At 44.2% G+C, this 23138-nt stretch overlaps 1 protein-coding gene across 1 annotated transcript in view; it reads left to right on the forward strand.

The window, feature by feature from the left end:
- The window catches only part of LOC134908924 (cytochrome P450 2C5-like), a 194809-nt gene that overhangs the window by 135505 nt on the left and 36166 nt on the right, over positions 1-23138 (forward strand). The window contains exons 4-8 of the mRNA XM_063915177.1: positions 886-1035; positions 5261-5421; positions 7621-7797; positions 12323-12464; positions 12673-12857. Coding sequence (XP_063771247.1) covers positions 886-1035; positions 5261-5421; positions 7621-7797; positions 12323-12464; positions 12673-12857 — 815 coding nt within the window. The remainder of the gene's footprint in view (positions 1-885; positions 1036-5260; positions 5422-7620; positions 7798-12322; positions 12465-12672; positions 12858-23138) is intronic.

Consider the following 23138-nt stretch of genomic DNA (forward strand, 5'->3'; position numbering starts at 1 on the left):
ACAAAGGCTATCAGCCCTCCCATCCGCAGCCCATTGGATGGGGGGGGACAGCCTCGGGCTTCACCCCTGGCCCTTGGGTGGCTGGGGGGGGGACCCCTTGATTGAAGGGGTTCCCACTCCCCCAGGGTACCCCGGCCAGGGGTGACTAGTTGGATTTTTGATGCCACGGCCGCAGGGCGCTGTATAAAAGTGACCCCCGGCTGTGGCATTATCTGTCCAGCTAGTGGAGCCCGGTGCTGGTTTTAAAAATACGGGGGACCCCTACTCTTTTTGTCCCCCGTATTTTTGGGACCAGGACCAGGCGCAGAGCCCGATGCTGGTTGCTTAAATATGGGGGAACCCCTGTCATTTTTTTCACCATATTTCTGCAACCAGGATCGGCTCAAAGAGCCCGAGGCTGGTTATGCTTAGGAGGGGGGACCCCACGCAATTTTTTTAAAAAAAATAAGCACTTTCCCACCCCTTCCCACTGATATACATGCACGGATCTCATGGATCCGTGCATGCCTATCCAATCACGAATTAAAAAAAAAGTTCTGTTTTTTTTTAGCACTTTTTTACGAGTTGAAATTTTTCACGGCAGTGTTTGTTCTTTTTTGGCTTTGCACTTCTTAGTAAATGACCGAGATTCATACTTAAACAGCCGCGTTTTGACCGATGGTGTATTCATTCGTAATTTTTTACCTGAACTTGCAAAAAATTACGAATGCCCTCATCACTGCCGTGATTAGTGTTTAGTAAATGACCGAGATTAACCGAGATGACACTTTGAAGAAAAAACGGCATCTCGGTCAAAATCGGGAGCTTAGTAAATATACCCCCTTGTATCAATGTTTTCTTATTATGAAATGTAAATATTGAAAACTATTTGTTCCTTCCACCCAGGAATTATTTTTGCTAATACTGAATCCTGGAGAGTGATGAGACGATTCACTCTGTCAACGCTACGAGATTTCGGGATGGGGAGTCAAACAATAGAAAACAAAATTATTGAAGAAAGTGGTTGTTTAGTGGAAAAGATAAAATCCTACAAAGGTTGGTGACTTTCACCTTTGATCCCTCTCCGGTTCTAGAATGCACCTAAGGGTAGATTATTGAAGAGCAATACATTACATAGGCTTTGAGTGCAGAATCTAGTGTGAAGTTCTGCAGCACGAATGCAGCATTTGCATGTAAACCATGATATGCGCACATACGCCATTTCTATGGGGTTGATTCAGAGCTGATCTTGGATGTGCTAAATTTAGCACATCTACGATCAGTTTCTCTGACATGCAAGGGGGCGCCCAGCACAGGGCTAGTCCACCCCGCATGTCAGGCCCTAACCACCTCCCCCTGCACAAGTGCAAAAGCATTGCACTGCTGCGATGCTTTCGCACCCGCCTAGTAGCTCCCTGCCTGCGCAGCCCAGCTGCGCTGACAGGCGGCTACCCACCGGGTTCCAGGTCGCAGCAGCTGTGTGTGATGTCACGCAGCTTCCACGGCCCTTTCCCGCAATGGTCTGGACAAGCCTGTGTTGTCTGGACCGCGCCCCACCAACTGCGTTCTAATGCTGTTGGCACGCCTCATGACCGCTTTTGCCTGTCAATCAGGCAGAGGCGATCGCACCAGTGAGATGCTTCTAGCATCTCACTGGGACTTACTGGGTGCGCCTCTGAATCACCCCCTATGTTTGCTCCAAATGATGTGCGTAATAAAAAGAGTCACACATACAGAAATAATACATGTTGTAAGACATCAATGCTCCCTCAATCTAATGGTTTTTATGCCAAAAATATGCAAACCAAGTGGTATTTTAGGAGAATTTTTGTTATTTAACCCATTTCCTGCTGATGGTATTCTCAACCCTGTGCTGAGGCCATGTTTGGGTTTCGTTGCATTACTTGGGAGGAGTCTCTTGAGCCTGCACACTGCATGCACCCAGTGTCAATCATCTGGTTTTTCCTTTATTGCTCGTCTCTCTGATGTCACATTGAGATAATACATAAGAATAAACAAGAGACGGCTGCGCAAAGTAGCAGGGGAAATTCTATAAAACTGAGAGCTGACGTTGAATAAAATTTTGTTTATTTATTTGAATAAATACCACTAAACATATATAAATTGATTAATATAAAATTAGATTGATATCATAAGAAAAACAGCTTGATATTCAAACAATAATTAATAAGTACTATAAAGCCAAAAAAGTAGCACTCTATCAGCAGCAGTGAAAGAATGTATCCAGTGTAAATAATTAGATGAAAGTCTCCATTAAAAGGATGTCCATAAAGACATGAGCAGACACAGTTCAGCTTTCCACTAGTGGACTAGGTAGCAGTTCCAAAGTGTTAGCGGCTTAGCCGTTTAAAATGTACGTTCTGTAGCTTAAAGCAATGTAAATACCTCTGTGGTGGGCTGGTCTTAACCGAGCGTCCTCTGGTAAGATATCCTGCAGTGCCCACTGCTTTGCTCAGCGGAGAGGAGAACAAACGGAGCTGTGCCACTAGGCGGGATATGAGAATGAATGGTCACGTACTGAAGACCGGCCGCCTGCGGGAGTGTCAGAGCCGGTGTGGAGCACGCTGGCGTGGTGCTGCTCGCTGCTGAATTTTAGATTAATCAATTTATATATGTTTGGTAGTATTTATTCAAATAAATAAACAATTTTATTCAACGTCAGCTCTCAGTTTTGTAGAATTTCCCCTGCTACTTTGCGCAGCCGTCTCTTGTTTATTCATCTTTAATCCATCCTAAACACGTACACAGTGTTTCACGGCAGCACATTATATCAGGGTAATATTCATTATATCATCATTACTATTTTATAGGTGCTGTGAAGCAGTCAATTGTTTTTTTTTAGATAATACATCAATTTCTTTCTAGGTCACTAAGCTATGCAATAGTGAAAACGCAATCCAAATTCATCCAATAGATTTTGCACCGAATGACGGGACCCCTCGTGATTCCTGTCATTTGGGGAACCGCCAGCCAATCAGGAAGTGCCACATCATAGCGCTCTCCTGATTGGCTGTGCGCTCCTGGCCTGTAGATCAGGTGGAGCGCAAAGGCTATAATGGAGGATCGCGATTCTCCATTCTAGTCAATGGTGGGAACATTGCGGTGTGCGGTATACCGCAAGGTTAGTTACTCTTGTGGGTGACCTCAATTAACCTCGTGGTCTATCGCAGATAGCAAGTTCCCACCATAGGTGGTAATGGGGATTTTATTCCCCATTACTGCCTATGCGCTCTGCCGAATTGACGGCTGCGGCATTATCCCCATGGCTAGTGGAGCCCGGTGCTAGTTTCAAAAATATGGGGGACCCATATGTCTCCCCCTCCCTCATATTTTTGGAACCAGGACCGGTCCAAGAGTCCGGTGCTGGTTGTATAAATACTGGGGAACCCCTGTGTAATTTTTCACCGGTATTTTAACAACCAGGACCGACTCAAAGATCCCGAGGCTGGTTATGTTTAGGAGACGGGGACCCCACGCAATTTTTTATTTTTAACCATTTAAATTCTGTACACAATGAAGCCCTGCACAGATCTGTTTTTTTCAGAATGGGAGTAATCACTGCATGCTTGTACAGAGAAGGAAGATACCAGCAGACAGAGAGAAATTACAAATTTTAGTTAAGGTTGGGATGAGCACCGGAGACAGAGCTTTACTTATTTGTGAGGGTATAGGATCAAGGGGAGAGGTTGTAGAGTAGGCATATGAGAAGAGTGCAGATACTTCATTTTCATTTGTAGGATCAAATGAAGAGAAGATGTTAGAGGGTTCAGGAAGGGAATTGAGCAGGTCACTGGCTGTGGAAGAGCATACAATTTCATTTCAGATCTTCTCCATCTTATCCTTGTAATAGGAAGCAAGATCTTGCGCACAGATAGTGGCTGGTGGGTTGGGTGAGGGACGGATAGTAAGTGATTTAAATGTATTAAAAAGTTGCTTGGCGTTAGAGGCTTGAGCAGAGATGAGAGAGTGGAAATATGTTTGTTTGGCAGTGTCCAGAGCATTACGATAAGAGTGGTACATGGTCTTATATGTGTGAAAGTCACTTGAACTACGAGATTTACACCACTGGCGTTCTACTTTCCGTAAATGTTTTTGAAAGTGTCTTGTGAATTTAGAATGCCATGGTTTACATATAAGTCTATGTGGAGTGCGATGGGTACCTGGAGCCACTTCATTGAGTGCTGTTTCTAGAGTTTGGTTAAGGTGTGATACATCAGTCTCAGGAGAGGTGAATGCAGAAATTGGTGAGAATAGTTGTTGCAGAGAGGTAGATAGTTGTTGAAAATTATAACGTTAATATTTCTGCGGGTTAGAGGGGGCTTGGTAGACTTCAGTGACATTGAGTTGGAAGTAATTGAGGAGAGCATGCAGGTGATATGGTTGTGAGAGAGGGAAAGGGGTGCTAGTGAATTCAGAACCCGAGCATAGCCTGGTGAATACAAGATCAAGGCAGAGGCCCTCCTGATGAGTAGAGGAGTCAGTCAAATTGGAAGGTTAGAGAGAGAAGTTTGAAAGAATGGGGAGATTGTGGACTGTCAATAGCAATATTGAAATTGCCCATAAGGATGGTGGAGATGTCAGAGAATAAAAAGTTGGGGAGCCAAGCAGAAAAATTGTCCAGAAACTTTTTGGGTTGCCCAGGTGGGCGATAGATAGCAGCAACACGAATAGAGAAAGGGGTGAAAATCAATCATGGCATGGCTAGAGAGATACTGGCTGGGGAGATACATAGCTTCTATAGAGAAGCTATGGCATGGCTAGAGAGAGGAAAACTGGCTGCCGGGAACAGCAGGGGATAGAAGTGGAGTGGGTGGGGGTCCAACATACATACTCTCTCTCTCTCTCTCTCTCTCTCTCTCTCTCTCTCTCCATACAGATGGGTGCATCTCTTCTGGTGACTGTTACAAATGTTCTCAAACAGGCATGTTTGAGAACATTTGTAACAGTCACCAGGAGAGATGCACCCATCTGTATGTATACAATATTTGTTGTGCAGGCACCCGGTGCATTACAGTATTAATACGGGGAGAGCCAGACCTCTTATCCATTATTTCATACCGCAGATACTATGATAACAATATTTAACCCAGAGTATATGGGATCAACTGTTTTTGGGATCACTATTATAAATGTAAAAATAAATTTCTGGGGCAAATATTAGCCCAATTATGAATATTTTTTTAAAATGTAATTACCCTTTCAGATGTTTAGAATGTTGTCACTTATGCTGCATAAATGTCCTTTTTCTTTGTAATTGCAGGCAACCCAGTTGATAATAAATTGTTTATAAATGCTGCTGTTGCTAATATAATTGTTTCCATATTACTGAATCACCGATTTGATTATGAGGATCCAACACTCTTGAACCTTTTGAAAATGATCAATGAAATTAACTCATTATTAGGTAGCCCGATGGCCATGGTAAGTAATTATATTATATATTTAGATACAGTATAATAAAAACAGAGAATCTGCTCTGTTACAGCATAAGCAGACTTTTTTTTAGAAACAGAGTGTCACCAAACACTCAAAATATACAACAACATATAAAACAAATCAGAATACTGGTGCAACTTTTTGTGCAAGATACAGCATATACAACTGATCACATAAATTATCAAAATGTCAAGTCCAAATGAAAAGTGCCTAAAATGTAGTCTGCACGCCATATGGCGCAAGATGCCTGTTGCGACTGAGATGCTCTGAGAGGTGTGACGGACCGTATTTTACTTTACATTTTGCAACTTATTTGCATAATGGCCCTCATTCCAAGTTGTTCTCCTGCTTGCTGCTTTTAGCAGCATTGCACACGCTAGGCCGCCGCCCTCTGGGAGTGTATCTTAGCTTAGCAGAATTGCGAACGAAAGATTAGCAGAATTGCGAATAGAAATTTCTTGGCAGTTTCTGAGTAGCTCCAGACCTACTCACAAATAGCGATCAGTTCAGTCAGTTACGTTCCTGGTTTGACGTTACACACACGCCCAGCGTCCGACCAGCCACTCCCCCGTTTCTCCAGACACTCCCGCGTTTTTCCCTGAAACGCCTGCTTTTTTCTGCACACTCCCAGAAAACGGTCAGTTTCCGCCCAGAAACACCCACTTCCTGTCAATCACACTACGATCAGCAGAACGGTGAAAAAACTTTGTTACGCCGTGAGTAAAATACCAAACTTTTGTGCTAATTTACTTGGTGCAGGCGCCCTGCGTACATTGCGCATGCGCAGTTTGCAACTAATCGCTCCGTAGCGGAAAAGAATAACGAGCGAACAACTCGGAATGACCCCCAAAAGACACAACATAAAACTATGCAACGTGTACTAGAGATACTGAGCCGCAGCTGAAATCACACAGAAATTAGTTTTATAAACCTTCAAAGCCGCAGATGAAGTGAACATGGCATAAGTAAAAGCCGCAGCCATTGCATTGGGGCACATCTTACACAGATTCAGATTCACAGTCACACACAAATATGCAACAAATTGCAAATCATATTTATCAGTGCAATCTAGAAATCTTGTTTTGTCACTTCCAGTTGTTGCATTAATGCAAATAAGACAACACATTTGCAGCTAAAAAAGATGTTAGGCACAGCCGATATGCACAGGACCTGGGGCACGAGATGGGCTATTTGGCACAACTGAAGCCAATGTACACATGGGCACATCAGTTCTGTCAGCCTCTGTTCAACATATTTTTTTCTTCAAATAATTTTGATAATATAATTACTTTATCAAGTCCAGGAAACAACAGTTATGCCAAGTTTACATATTGCTTCCCCCAAAAATGAACTCATTATTTAAGTGTTGGTTTCCCTACACTGCACTGCACTAAGGGGTCTATTCATAAAGCAGTGAAAAGTGTGGAGAAGTGAGCCAGTAGAGAACCATGGCAACCAATCAGCTGCTCTGTATCATTTTATAGTATGCAAATGACTAATGTTACTTCAGTGCTGATTGGTTGCCATGGGCAACTTTTCCACTGGCTCACTTCTCCAGACTTTTCACTGTTTCATGAATAGACCCTGAAATGCCTACCTACAGTGGCTTTATACTTTCCATCTACAGGGTGGTGTTGGTAGTCCATGACCAAGGACAGTTCCAGGAGATCCTTAATTGATAAAACAGTGAACATCATCACCCTCAATGACCTGATATATTGTGAACAAGTACTGCCAAAGGACTCACTGTCATACCTCCCAACTCTGAGGAGTGGCGATGCTGGACCCTTCCACATCTGAAAGGGGAGGAACCTTGATCGCATCACTGTGGGTGTGTGCCCAGCACTCTGAGATGGTGGGCTGCCCCCAGGATCCCCACTGCATCTAATCTCATCTCCTGCTGCCTGCCTGCTGCTTTGCCATGTAGAGTAGCATTGTGTGCGCTCCCGCAAACTCCCCTCCCCCTGCCGCAAGACACTGCCGGCTGTGTGTGGGACCAGTCCCAGGAAAACAGTTGGGAGGTATGCACTGGTGATATTTTGTTGTGTCATATTGCTTGTTTTGTAGATGCTCTAGATTTTTAATTTTATATAAACAGTATTTTTATTTAAAAAAAATGCTTCTTGCACTGCTGTATTTCTGTATACAAACAGTATATAAATACATATCTTCTTTCTCTATTAGATGTACAACGCATTCCCCTCTGTGATGAGCTGGTTTCCTGGAGTTCAGAAAAAAGCTGTTAAAATAATGAATGAGTTTCACAAATTTGTTAAAGAGACTTTCACCGCCCAGAAGAAAGAATTGGATGTTAATGTCCAGAGGAATCTTATCGATACATTCCTGGTGAAACAACAGGAGGTAATGCAGCACTTGCTGGCTCTTGTATGGTGCATTTGTTTTAAATAAGCCTCACATTATGGACTACTTACTAAGTCACAAAACAAACTATGTAATAAGGTGAATGAAAGGGACACGCATGTCAACGCATTACAGAAACATAGAATTTGACGGCAGATAAGAACCACTTGGCCAATCTAGTCAGCCCCTTTTTTACCGTATTTTTACCTCAAACCTTATTTGATCCTTATTTCTTTGTAAGGATATCCTTATGTCTATCCTATGCATGTTTAAATTGCTCTACTGTCTTAGCCTCTACCACCTCTGATGGGAGGCTATTCCACTTGTCCACTACCCTTTCTGTGAGGTAATATTTTCTCAAATTTCCCCTGAACCCCCCCCCCCCTCCAGTCTCAGTGAATGTCCTTGTATCTTGTTGCTTCTCTTCATTTGAAGAATGTTTCCCTCCTGGACTTTGTTAAAACCCTTGATATATTTGAAAGTTTCTACCATGTCCCCCCTTTCCCTTCTCTGCTCCAAATTATACATATTGAGATTTTTTTAGTCTTTCTGGGTATGTTTTGTGATATAGGCCATGCACCATTTTAGTTGTTCTTCTTTGAACAGTCTCTAATGTATTAATATCCTTCTGAAGATATGGCCTCTAAAATTGAACACAGTATTCTAAATGAGGCCGTACCAATGACCTATACAGTAGCATTATTACTTCTTTCTTCCTGCTGCTGTTTTCTCTCTCTATGCAAATAAGCATCTGACTAGCCTTACTCATTGCTTCGTTACATTGCTTACCTGCCTTTAATCACCTGAAATAATGACTCCTAGATCCCTTTCCTCCTCAGTAGTTTCCAGTATAGTGCCATTAATACTGTATTCAGCCTTTGGATTTTTGAGACCCAAGTGCATGATTTTGCATTTTTTTGGCATTAAAACTGTAACTGTCACACTCTTGACCATTCCTCTAGTCTACATAGATCATCAATCATTTGTTTTACCCATCCTGGTGTGTCTACCCTGTTGCATACCTTTGTGTCATTTTCAAAAAGGCATACTTTCTCTTTAATGCCGTTTGCAATGTCATAAAAAAAGGTATGAAAAAGCACTGTACCAAGTACAGATCCCTGGGGTACTCAACTAGTAAAATTTTCTTTCTTGAATGCACTCTATTTACTACAACTCTCTGTTTTTTATCCTGCAACCAAGATCTTATCCATTCAACCATCTTAGTATTCAATCCCATGCTTTCCAGTTCATTTAGCAGTCTGCGATGTGGGACAGTGTCAAAAGTCTTACTAAAGTCTAGATACTGTAAGCTATATCTATGGCCCCATCTTTATCTAATACTTTATTCACACAGTCAAAAAAGTCAATAAGATTTGTTTGACATGATCTCCCCCCCCCCCCCCCCCCCCAGTGAATCCATGCTGTTTTGGATCCCATAAATTGCTGGATTTTAGATAATCTACAACTCTTTCTTTTAAGAGTTTCCATCAATTTACCTACTACTGATGTAAGGCTCACTGGTCAGTAATTGCTTGCCTCTTCCTTGCTTCCGCTTTTGTGCAGTGGGACTACATTCCCCCGCTTCCAGTCCTCTGGAATTACTCCTGTAGCTAGTGGTTGAATAGCATTACACATTACACATTGTTTGTTGCATTAATAAAAATATATACAAATTGAGGGGAAGATGAGAACTATCATCAAGGTAGACATCCAAGTGGACTTATTACATCCTGAAAAACAACAAGGTAAATGCTACAAGAACATGAGGACATGCTATGAGAATGCAAAACATGGTACAGGAAATTCATATTTCAAAGATTGAAGGAGGAACAGGGTTCAGAAAGTTGTTCAGTTTTCAACCACTCACCACTGACTCCATTTAATCAATGGTGATGAGAATGATGTCAAGAACTTAAATCCCAGCATCTCCATTTCATTGTTTCTTGGGAAGAGGGGAATGGGGATGGCAATCTATGTTGCCTCCATCAATGGTTACCATATATGGTTATTGTTACATAAACCATTGATGGCAGGTAACTATTCTGTGTATATCCATTGTTGGTTTTACCATTGCTGTTTCAGTGCATGTGCAGTGGCTGGTGCTGATTCTGTGCGAGAGGTGATGGCAGAGCTGAGCTCTGACTTGCAGCTGTGCATGTCAAGGATGCGGGACATCCCATCCCTGGCTCTTATGCACAGTGTATGAACCAGCGCAAAACTGAAAAGATCAGAAAAGAATTGTCACACAGCTACCACCGATGGCATGTTTATTCACCATTAATGGTAAAAGTATTCAACATTCGCTGTAGACTGTTGATAGTTTTGAATCATTGATGGTTGATTGCCATCCCTAGGGAAAGCTATATTTTTCCAATACTGAGTGACAAGAGCTCCAGTGGCAAAAAGTACTGACACATGAGAATGAGAGTCTTGTATTGGAGCTGTAATTGGATGGAAGACTTGCTAGAAGTCATATAAATCCTAACAACTAATGACACCCTGTTCTATCCATTTAGTCAAGAGTAAATTAAGAATAGGTCCTGCATAGAAACCACAAGCATTGAGAGGCAAGATGAGGGAAGGACTAAGTTACCAAACATTCCTTAGTATGACTATCACAACTGAAGGGTAAGCGCCTTGAGTTCTGTTTGAGAAAGAGCGCTATATAAATAAAATTATTATTATTATTAATGTTTATTTTAAGATATTACTATATTACTATTTACTGTAGCTCCTGTGTTTGGAATCAATGTAGCAGAGATCCTCCAGAGAAAAGGGTCTCAATAAGCTTTTCTCAATATTTTACCAAGGTTTGGAATGAGCAAGTACAAATCAGTCTGTAATCTGGGCCATATAGATTTTAAGCTTGCGAGCAGGGCTCTCCTTTAAGTAATATTTGTCTATCATTACACAGTATTGCTTTATCACTGTGTACTCTAGTTGTAAAGTGTAATGGAACATACAGGTGTTATATAAGCAAGTGCTAACAAAATAAATAAATAATGGTCTCATTTTTGAGCTGCTAAACCTCCCATAATTTTTTTTTATCTGAACATGTGATCTTGTGCAAATCTTGGATATTCTCCATTCCACACATATACTGAGCAGATGCACAGTATAAATAGGTTTAAAAGTTTGGAAGGGATTATAAAAGGGATTTCTTGAGGAAGGTACTGTACAAAATTTCAGGGAGGAACATCATTTTGACATCTGGCAGTTATGAGTTCTCATATTTGGTTAGTGTCTTAAATTGTTTCAAAAGTAGTGCATATTTGCAATCTACAGTACAATAGTAGAGATATAAGAGGAAATCTGACATGCCAGATTTTTATACTCCAAAATAAACATCTCCTAGTGAGGGGAGTTCTGTTAGCTTCGATCAGTCTCCTGAAAACTAGTCAACTGTGCAAACTAGGCATTGTCTTTCTTGACTGTACTGACTCTTACTTGCTGCAGCCAAGTACAGAGCCATTGCTTGGTTTCTGGTTTTTGGCTGTTAATCACTATATGAATATTTCCTACTTCTTTGTATGTAGAAATCAATCTAGTTCTGGCTACCTCAGATTACCTGTTCAAATGCTTGTGCTATTTAGGAGTCCTGTCAGCATTTGTCCACTAATTTGGGCTTTTAGGAAGATCCTCCCAGCATTTCTCTGCAGTGTAATTATTTGTGCTATCTAGAAAACCAGTCACCTGTCAGCATTCATTCGCTGTTCAAATTACCTGTGCTATTTGGAAGATCTGTCAAGCATTTATCTACTCTATACTAATCTGTGCTATTAAAAAAACCTGTTACTTGCCAGCATTTTCATACAGTGGAAATACTTATTAATCTTAAGAGATTTGTTAGCATTTCTATACTGTACAAAATTACCTGTGTTGTTTGGAAAATCTGTCTAGCATCTCTCTGCAGTGCATTATCTGTGCTATTTAGAAAACCTGCTGCCATACTCTTCAATGTAAATAACCATAGCTATCCTCAAGACTCATTTAGCTACTTTTCATATATAGTTTTATTATTATCTAGTTATTTCTATTTAGTTGGCATATTCAGCTGGTAAATTTAGGTCTAAGAGGCATTATGTTAAATGGTGCATTGAGCTAGTGATTTTAGTTCTTTATGCAATTAATTTGAAGTATGCTGTTCCCTTTAAATATATCTGCCTATAATCTTGAGCTGCATTACTTAAAGTCGTGGTGGCAGCCAAATTCTAGTAGTCCTGGAAAAGGGGGTTGTTTTAGGTGAAGTTGGTTCTGTAGGCTTAGGATCATGGTAGGTACTCATAAACAGGTACTTTAAACATGTGACTTGACAGTTATGTGGGTACTCTGAGTGAAGCAGTTGCAAGGAGTCTGGGGAGACAACAAAAGCTAAAGCTTCAGAGCTTAGATTTAGAAGCATTTATTTTATAGAATGAGACCTTGTACCTTGGGAGAAAGCGCGGATGGCTTAAACATAGGCTCAGGGACACATCTGCAAATACCACATGTTACTACTTTAGTAATGCAAATCTATGCATTTTAGGAAAAAAGAAATCATGAATTATTTTTCACCAATGAAAATCTAATAGCGCTTGTGTTTGACCTCTTTGCTGCTGCCGTGGAATCGACCTCGACCACTCTGAGATGGAGTCTTCTGTTGATGATGAAATACCCCGAAATCCAAAGTAAGAGAATGTTTTGCAATTCCAATTTATTCTAATACATATAACTTATATTTTGTAAAGAAAAGCTATATACAGCATACTGTATATCAGCTACTGTAGGTGATACATTTTGCCGAAAATTCAACGCAGCTGTAATAATCTGAAAGCACAAAGGTCTCCACAGGTGTCTTTATTATTTAATATGTTTCAACTGTTATTTTGGAAACAGGAAATGTCCAAAATGAGATTGATAAAGTTATTGGGTCATCGGAGCCTCTGGCCGCTCATCGTAAACATATGCCCTATACTGACGCTGTTATTCACGAAATCCAAAGATTTGGAAATGTCATCCCAGCAAATCTCCCACATGCTACCACTTTGGATGTCACATTCAGAGGGTATTTTATTCCAAAGGTAAGAAACAAATCTTGTTTTCCATCATTGTATAAATGTGTCCTCATACACTGTTTAAGTGGCACCAAATAGTCCTTCCCAGAGCACCAGGTTTCGGCCGGTTTAACCACACCAATTGTCTTTCTCACCCAGAATGTGCATCTTATTTGCATAATGAAATATCTGGGAGTGACAAAATTATATTGTTAGTTTATGCCGATCAATTTGATGTGTGACATTTGTACATCTGTGCGCAACTGAGTCTCAATCTTTATATGAAGTGCTATGGTGAAGTAGCCATGTTTTTGATTTTTAATGCCAAGTTCCGTTGTGTTTCTTCTGTGGCATTGCATGTTTTTAAAATTAATTCCTGTTTGGTTATAGCCACAGCCTAGCATTTGTAGAACACTGAGTGTTTTGTTTTTTTGCTGTATCTGCAATGTGAAAAGAACACAAAATTGAAAGAAAAGTGTGGCACCCCACTGCTAGGAGACCCCTTGTGGAGTACCACTGGTGGCTGGCCACTTATAAACTTAATGCACTGCATGTGGGTACGGTGCACTTTTAACCCTGTTGCTAGGCAACCTGGGTGGTACAAAGGGAGACAATCTGGAGGGTATTGAGACCCAAGGGGAGCCGCAGATGCCTGGAGAGTGAGCGCTGGAAGTCTGGGAGTGCCTGATTGGCTGGCGGCCGGGAGGTGACGTCAGATGCCGGGGAAGCGTGTGTGAGGAGATAGCAGATGGAGCCAGCGTGAAGAAAAGGGAGACACACGGGACTTGTGCTTCACCTGACCCCCTGTGCCTGTGACCCGATGTCAGCCTGTGGAGAGAGTGGTGAGTGGTGACCCCTGCCCCAACGCCCAGTGAGACTCCAGTGACAGACGCGAAGAGGGAGAAGAGGAGGCAAGATGTGAGGTGACATGCACCCTATTTGATTGGCGCTGGTCTGCCAGAGAGTACTAGTGCGATGAGCGGGAGGTGCTTCCTTGCACCCAGACACCCGGTGGATGTCACAGGCTAAGTACGGCAATGCAGCTGCACCCATACTAGCCCAAGAGAGTGAAAGGAGAAAAGCTGCATGTGAGCACGGCCAAAGGGGGTGATTTCTGGAGCAGAGGACCATGGTGAATCGTGTGACCGGTGACATGACTGGCAGGAGCCGGCAATGGCAGCAGACACACAGGTACTGGGATAGCCATAACCTCTACCAGCCAGACTTAATACCACCCGGCTTCACTTGACTGTCCCAGCTGCTCTGGCGGCTTTGACCCAATTCATGCCCGCATCCACTGCCAGCCAGGCCCACACCAGCCAGTAACTGAGGGCCCCCTGAGCAGAGAGAGAGAGACACAGAGAAAACGTCCAAGACTTTGCTAACCTCCTTGTGCCCTAATTATAGGAAACTGTTCGCTTTGTGAGAACAGTGTGTGTGATAGGTGAATATCTGTCAGTAGCTCAATTCAGACTCCTTGTGGCAACAGGTAATCTCTGTCTTGTTACTCATTTCAGGGACCTTTTCATGGGAAAAAACTGTTAAAACCAATTACTGGGACAGTAAAATTTTTGTCGGCTTCACTGAACTGTTCTAACTGCCTATATTGAAGTTAAGCTGTGAAAAACCAAAAATTTAGAAGTAAACCAGCGCCATCTTGCAGCCACAAATAAAATTAAAAATGATCTGCTTTGTATTGAGGAGATAGGTATTGAGCCTTGATTAGCTCAGGCTTCCTCATGGATATTGAATTTACTTACCCCAATTCTGGAAAAAAAGTCGGGCTTGTTGCCCAAGGTGACTTTTGCATGTTGATGAGGAATAAACTGTACTTGAGAAAGAGCTACCATAAAACCCTGTGCAGGTCAGGTTCCTGAACTCACTTCCTTAAGTGCCTGAATAAGAGGGTACCTGGTGGGCGATACATTGCATGCAGTCGTGGGTTATTTATATTGTGTGAAATTTATAGTGTTACTAATAATCGGTTAACCGACTCTAGTACTACTGTTACACTAAGTCAGGAGCAGTGGGACTTCTTTCTCTGTTTTACAGGTAGAGTATTATTTAGTGCCACGTTACCCGCTGCGTCACCTGCCATTGCCCAACAGTATTAATAAAACTGAAAAGGAAAAGCATTAATGTTTACAGAAGTAATGTCGATCTTACGAGTTTTGTGACATGGAATATATGAAAGTGTTTTGCTGTGCTGAAGTATTTACCTAATATTTGCAACTAACCTATGGTCAGCATACCTAAGGCTAAAGTTTACACTAACCATTATTGCCTTAAATAAATTTGAAGCAGTTAAGAATTTGTCGTTTATTCATGAAGAAAACACAAGCCAATGTGATACTTACCTCTTTACGAAGAAAAGTGATCGACATCAGTCAAGGTACATCCGGTAAGACAAGTATCTGTGGTGTTCCTTCCAGAGTGTCACAACTTGAATTTGGCATCCTACGAACAGGATAACGAACGGGTTAAGAAAATGTCCTCAACAGAACAAAGCAAAGAATCGCTGACAACCTCACAGCCAACACCGATGACTTCTCAGCCAAGCACACCAAAGTCAAAGGCAGCTGGACCACCTGATGCAGCCCCACCACCAGCAATGGCCAATGTAAACCTGTCACGATCCGGGTATCTGGACGCCATTTCTTACCCATCAGATGCCTCCTAAGGCTGGCTCAGCGCTCCAGGACCGGATCCCATCTGTTATCCTGATGTGTACATTCCTGTATCCTATCCTGTCACTCTGGGACGCTGTCACAGTGGACGCCATATTACACCTGGCATGGCGTCTCCCGCGGCCTCCGCCGCCGTCCCTGAACTTCTGCATGCAGAGTGTCTGAGTGGCGATTACGTCGGCCGCGGCCTCCGCTGTGTCCGCGTGGTTGGATGTGCATCTGTCAGCCTGGCGCCTCCTGTCTCCGGTGGCCGGCGCCGCCATTACTGTTTTCATTGCCACATGGATTACAAACCAAACTTCCCTCCAAGTGTCTGCATGGGCGCAGCCATCTTGGATTCTGTCAGCTGATCATTTCCACCAATCTGTTCTCAGTATTGATAATCTGCATAATTGCCTAGCCAATCCCTTCCTTGCTGCAGGTATAAATACACTGTGCCTGAGCAAGGAAGGCGTCAGTGCTTTGGTTGTCAAACCTAGTTCCTGTTTGTCTCTCTCCTGTGATTGTCTTCCAGGTTCCAGCTCCTGTCTCAAGACTTCCACCATAGAGACCCGCACCAGCATTCCACCTGCGGTGTAGCCTGACTCTCCAATCCATTGTGGATTCATCTGTTTCCAGCTACAACATTACCTGCTTCCAGCTCAGCTTCCAGCAGAGTACAGCTTTCCTTAAAGGGCCGGTGTCCTTTCTACACTTTACCACTCTCCACCGGTATTATTATTTCTCCGCTCTCAAGTTCTACATTTCAGTTCATATTTCATCGCTCCCAAGTTCATTTATTATTTAACTGGTTCCAGCCAGTATCCACTCCGTGCTAACAACAGTCTGGTTCCAGCCAGCATCCACAGCAGCTGTTTTACCTTCAGCAACCCAGCTTTTCCTGGAACACCAGCTGGCACAATCCTGGGTTATCTCCATTGCTACAGTCGGGCCTGGTAAGGACTTTCCATCTAGAAGATCATAAGAACTATCTCACACTACCAGTGCCCTGTGGCTCCTGCCATCCTGTAGTACCCAGGAACTGTATTTATTATTTGCTGACTTTTACGTTTTCTTTTACTGCTGCTGTGTTGCGGATTTGTCATAATAAACATCATTGACTTTTATCCAAGTTGTCGTGGTCACGCCTTCGGGCAGTTATTATTCATGTTACTTACATGTCCAGGGGTCTGATACAACCTCCCAGGTTCCGGTACATCTCAGCCCCTACAACTGAGGCTGCCTCCCGTCAGCTCAGGCCCTCAGTTGTGACAGTAAGCACTGACCTAAAGAATCCAGCCGGAGACCAGGATCAAGCGGCCAGGCCGATGCAAGAACTGGCAGCCCGACTAGAACATCAGGAAGCTGCACAGGGCCACATCATCCGCTGTCTCCAGGATCTCTCTACTCGACTGGATGGGATTCAGACAACTCTCCGTGGATCAGGCGCATCTGGTGCGTCAACCACAGTGACTCCAGCTATAACCCCACCCACCTTACCCATTTCTGCTCCACGTCTTCATCTTCCAACGCCAGCAAAATTTGACGGATCTCCAAGATTCTGCAGGGGATTTCTCAACCAGTGTGAGATTCAGTTTGAGCTACAACCTGGCAATTTTCCCAGTGACCGTACAAAAATTGCCTACATCATCTCTCTTCTCAGTGGCTCCGCCCTTGACTGGGCATCACCGTTATGGGAGAGGTCCGACACCCTGCTATCTTCTTACACTGCATTCGTGTCAACATTCAGGCGCATCTTCGACGAGCCAGGCCGGGTAACCTCAGCTTCATCCGAGATTCTCCGTTTACGCCAGGGGTCACGTACTGTAGGACAATATCTGATACAGTTCCAGATCCTGGCATCCGAACTGGCATGGAACGACGAGGCCCTGTATGCTGCATTCTGGCATGGCTTATCTGAGCTTATTAAAGATGAGTTAGCTACCAGAGACTTACCTTCTAAGTTAGATGAGCTAATCTCACTCTGCACAAAAGTTGATTTACGTTTCAGAGAGAGAGCAACTGAGCGTGGAAGATCATCTGCTCCAAAATCTTCTGCTCCTCCTCCTCGTCAACTGTCACCATCTAAAGATGAGCCCATGCAAATTGTCCGTTCCCGTTTAACTCCTGCTGAGCGCCGAAGACGTCTCTCTGAGTCTCTTTGTCTTTACTGTGCAGCTCCGTCTCACACCATCAATGCCTGTCCCGAACGTCCGGGAAAACTCCAAACCCTAGCTCGCCCAGGAGAGGGCCGGCTAGGAGTAATGATCTCCTCTCCATCTCCTCATGATTGTAATCTCCCAGTCTCGCTTCAAGTTGCTCAACGTTATCGGAACGTCATTGCCCTCCTTGATTCCGGAGCAGCTGGGAACTTTATTACTGAAGCCTATGTTAAACGGTGGTCCCTACCCACCGAGAGACTTCCTTCCTCCTTTTCCTTAACTGCCGTGGATGGCAGTAAAATTTTTGATACTGTTATTGCTCTAAGGACTCTACCAGTTCGTCTGAGAGTGGGAGTTCTTCATTCCGAACTTATTTCACTTTTAGTGATTCCAAGAGCCACACATCCTGTGGTCCTGGGCCTTCCATGGCTCCGTCTTCACAATCCTACAATTGATTGGACGACTACGCAAATCCTGGCATGGGGTTCCTCCTGTGCAGAGACATGTTTGTTTAAAGTATTGCCTGTCTGTTCTTCCTCCCCCAGGTCGTCTGATGTTCCACCTCCTCCATATCAAGATTTCACGGATGTGTTCAGTAAAGCTTCTGCTGATATCCTTCCTCCTCATAGAGAATGGGACTGCCCGATTGATCTCGTTCCAGGGAAGGTTCCACCTCGAGGCCGAACTTATCCGTTGTCTCTGCCTGAGACGCATTCTATGGAGGAATACATTAAAGAGAACCTAGCAAAGGGGTTCATTCGACCTTCTTCTTCCCCAGCCGGCGCAGGCTTCTTTTTTGTAAAAAAGAAAGATGGTGGTCTGCGGCCGTGCATCGACTACAGAGGTTTGAACGACATTACCATCAAGAACCGTTATCCTTTACCCCTGATTACTGAGCTCTTTGACAGAGTTAGCGGAGCTACCATCTTTACAAAGCTGGACTTGCGAGGTGCATACAATCTCATCCGGATCCGTGAGGGTGACGAGTGGAAGACCGCCTTTAACACCCGTGACGGACATTATGAGTACCTCGTCATGCCCTTCGGATTGAGCAATGCTCCAGCTGTCTTCCAGCATTTTGTCAATGAGATCTTCAGAGACATTCTATACCGTCATGTCGTGGTCTATCTAGACGATATCCTCATTTTTGCCAACGATTTAGAGGAACATCGTTTTTGGGTTAAAGAGGTTCTGTCCCGTCTCCGTGTCAATCATCTCTATTGCAAATTAGAAAAATGCGTCTTTGAAGTCAAGTCCATTCCGTTTCTAGGGTACATTGTGTCTGGTTCCGGACTAGAGATGGATCCTGAGAAACTACAAGCAATCCAAAATTGGCCGGTACCCTTAACCCTCAAAGGGGTCCAGAGGTTCTTAGGGTTCGCCAACTATTACCGAAAGTTTATACGAGACTTTTCCACCATTGTGGCACCTATTACTGCTTTCACTAAGAAGGGTGCTAACCCGTCCAAGTGGTCTGAAGAAGCCATGCAAGCATTTCATCTTTTAAAACAAAGGTTCATCTCTGCGCCTGTTCTGAAACAGCCTGACATCGACTCTCCTTTCATCTTAGAGGTGGATGCCTCCTCCGTTGGAGTAGGAGCGGTGTTATCTCAGAGGGCTAAAGATGGCCATTTACACCCTTGCAGTTTCTTCTCCCGGAAGTTCTCCCCAGCTGAGCGCAACTATGCCATTGGCGACCAGGAGTTGCTAGCCATCAAGCTCGCTCTAGAAGAGTGGAGGTATCTGTTGGAGGGAGCTTCTCATTCAATCACCATACTTACAGACCACAAGAACCTTTTATACCTGAAGGGCGCACAATGTCTCAACCCTCGTCAGGCCAGATGGGCACTTTTCTTTTCCAGGTTCGACTTTAAACTCCAGTTCTGTCCGGGCTCTCAGAATCGCAAGGCCGATGCCCTTTCCCGCTCATGGGAGCAAGAAAATGAGTCAGAGTCTTCAGACAAGCATCCTATTATAAATCCGTTGGCATTCTCCATGGTAGGGATGGACTCTACGCCCCCATCAGGGAAAAGTTTTGTGAAGCCGATGCTAAGGAAGAAGCTCATGCATTGGGCCCATGCTTCCCGTTTTGCCGGACATACAGGTATCCAAAAAACCCTGGAGTTTATCTCTAGGTCCTATTGGTGGCCAACTCTGAAAAAGGACGTCTTGGAGTTTATTGCATCTTGCCCAAAGTGTGCCCAACATAAAGTATCCCGCCAGTCGCCTGCGGGGCAACTGGTTCCACTATCCGTTCCCCGTCGACCATGGACCCACTTGTCGATGGATTTCATTACAGACTTACCCATGTGCAACAAGTTCAATACCATCTGGGTGGTAGTTGACCGGTTCACCAAGATGGCACACTTCATTCCTCTCACCGGTCTTCCGTCAGCTTCCAAGTTGGCTCAAGTATTCATACAAGAGATCTTCCGACTCCACGGTCTTCCTGAAGAAATTAACTCAGATCGAGGAGTTCAATTCACAGCCAAATTCTGGCGAAGTTTATGTCAAGTCCTCCAAGTCAAGCTAAAGTTTTCCACGGCTTACCATCCTCAGACCAATGGTCAAACCGAGAGGGTGAATCAGGACTTGGAGGCCTTCCTCCGCATCTATGTGTCCTCCTCTCAAGATGACTGGGTTCAATTACTTCCCTGGGCCGAGTTCTGTCATAACAACCAGTATCATTCTTCATCTGCTTCAACACCATTCTTCACTAACTTTGGATTCCACCCTAAAGTCCCTGAGTTCCAACCGCTTCCAGCAACTTCTGTTCCCGCAGTGGATATCACCTTGCATCAGTTTGCCAATATCTGGAAGAGCGTACGATCAGCTCTGCTCAAGGCATCGTTCAGGTACAAGAAGTTTGCGGATAAGAAGCGTCGAGCAGTTCCTGCTCTCAAGGTGGGTGATCGGGTATGGTTATCCACGAAGAATTTGAGGTTAAGAGTTCCCAGTATGAAGTTTGCACCTCGCTATATCGGTCCTTTCAAGATTGAACAAGTCATCAATCCTGTTGCTTACAGACTCCAGTTGCCTCCCTTCTTAAAAATACCCAGGACATTCCATGTTTCCCTGTTGAAACCGCTGATCTTGAATCGGTTTCATTCCTCACTTCCTCCAACTCCGAAAGTCCAAACTCAACGAGGCGTTGAGTATGAAGTGGCCAAGATCCTGGACTCACGTCACCGTTACGGTCAACTACAATATCTTATTGACTGGAAGGGTTATGGTCCTGAGGAACGTTCATGGACCAATGCTTCTGATGTCCATGCTCCTGCCTTGGTCCGGAGATTCCATTCCAAGTTTCCTCAAAAGCCAAAGAAGTGTCCTGGGGCCACTCCTAAAGGGGGGGGTGCTGTCACGATCCGGGTATCTGGACACCATTTCTTACCCATCAGATGCCTCCTAAGGCTGGCTCAGCGCTCCAGGACCGGATCCCATCTGTTATCCTGATGTGTACATTCCTGTATCCTATCCTGTCACTCTGGGACGCTGTCACAGTGGACGCCATATTACACCTGGCATGGCGTCTCCCGCGGCCTCCGCCGCCGTCCCTGAACTTCTGCATGCAGAGTGTCTGAGTGGCGATTACGTCGGCCGCGGCCTCCGCTGTGTCCGCGTGGTTGGATGTGCATCTGTCAGCCTGGCGCCTCCTGTCTCCGGTGGCCGGCGCCGCCATTACTGTTTTCATTGCCACATGGATTACAAACCAAACTTCCCTCCAAGTGTCTGCATGGGCGCAGCCATCTTGGATTCTGTCAGCTGATCATTTCCACCAATCTGTTCTCAGTATTGATAATCTGCATAATTGCCTAGCCAATCCCTTCCTTGCTGCAGGTATAAATACACTGTGCCTGAGCAAGGAAGGCGTCAGTGCTTTGGTTGTCAAACCTAGTTCCTGTTTGTCTCTCTCCTGTGATTGTCTTCCAGGTTCCAGCTCCTGTCTCAAGACTTCCACCATAGAGACCCGCACCAGCATTCCACCTGCGGTGTAGCCTGACTCTCCAATCCATTGTGGATTCATCTGTTTCCAGCTACAACATTACCTGCTTCCAGCTCAGCTTCCAGCAGAGTACAGCTTTCCTTAAAGGGCCGGTGTCCTTTCTACACTTTACCACTCTCCACCGGTATTATTATTTCTCCGCTCTCAAGTTCTACATTTCAGTTCATATTTCATCGCTCCCAAGTTCATTTATTATTTAACTGGTTCCAGCCAGTATCCACTCCGTGCTAACAACAGTCTGGTTCCAGCCAGTATCCACAGCAGCTGTTTTACCTTCAGCAACCCAGCTTTTCCTGGAACACCAGCTGGCACAATCCTGGGTTATCTCCATTGCTACAGTCGGGCCTGGTAAGGACTTTCCATCTAGAAGATCATAAGAACTATCTCACACTACCAGTGCCCTGTGGCTCCTGCCATCCTGTAGTACCCAGGAACTGTATTTATTATTTGCTGACTTTTACGTTTTCTTTTACTGCTGCTGTGTTGCGGATTTGTCATAATAAACATCATTGACTTTTATCCAAGTTGTCGTGGTCACGCCTTCGGGCAGTTATTATTCATGTTACTTACATGTCCAGGGGTCTGATACAACCTCCCAGGTTCCGGTACATCTCAGCCCCTACAACTGAGGCTGCCTCCCGTCAGCTCAGGCCCTCAGTTGTGACAAAACCCCATCACACTCCCATACTACTTTGGGGTGCCGTGGTTACCCACATACTCCAGAGATGTGGACAAGAAGGACTCAAGTTCATGGACAGAGTTTAAAAACAAGTTGCAAGCCATGTACAGACTCTACCCGCTGACCAAACATCAGCAGGTAGAAATACTAATCAGACAGCTGAGAGGCTCAGCACTAAGGGAGGTACTATTGTGGCCAACCAATGAAAAAGAAGATAGAGAGCAACTCTTCCAGCAGTTAGCGACGATGTTTGACACCACCACGTTGGCAGAGCTAAATTCCTGCTTTTATGCTTGGAAACAATGCCCCAGGGAATCACTATGTGACTTCGCCTTGAGCCTATAAGAAGCATTGAAGAAAATACAAGACATTGATCCTTCAGAAGTGAAAGAGGTGGACAAAACATTAGTCAATCAATTCATCAAAGGTGCAAGCAAAGAACGAATCAGTACCCAACTAGACTATTGAAACTCCAGTTGTCCAGACTCATTCCTGAACTTCAAGGAGTCGGCTCTAAAAATTATCAGCCTACTACAAACAAGAGAAACCCACTTCCCGGAAATGACATATTGTTAAGAAAAGGGGTGTAATGGAGAGAGCCTCCAGACACCCAAACAAGTGGTCATGCAAACCGGGCAGAACCCTCAGGCTGATTCGATGGCTGACCTAAAAGGTAGAATAGAGGAGCTGACACTGGGGATGGATACCATGAGTCGGAAACTACAGAGGCTTCTGAGACATACTCCCCCAGAAAGGAACGAGCCCAGTACTGTCAGGAGAGAAGGGCGGAATGAC

Source organism: Pseudophryne corroboree, chromosome 4 (genome assembly GCF_028390025.1).
Source record: "Pseudophryne corroboree isolate aPseCor3 chromosome 4, aPseCor3.hap2, whole genome shotgun sequence".
NCBI lineage: Eukaryota > Metazoa > Chordata > Amphibia > Anura > Myobatrachidae > Pseudophryne > Pseudophryne corroboree.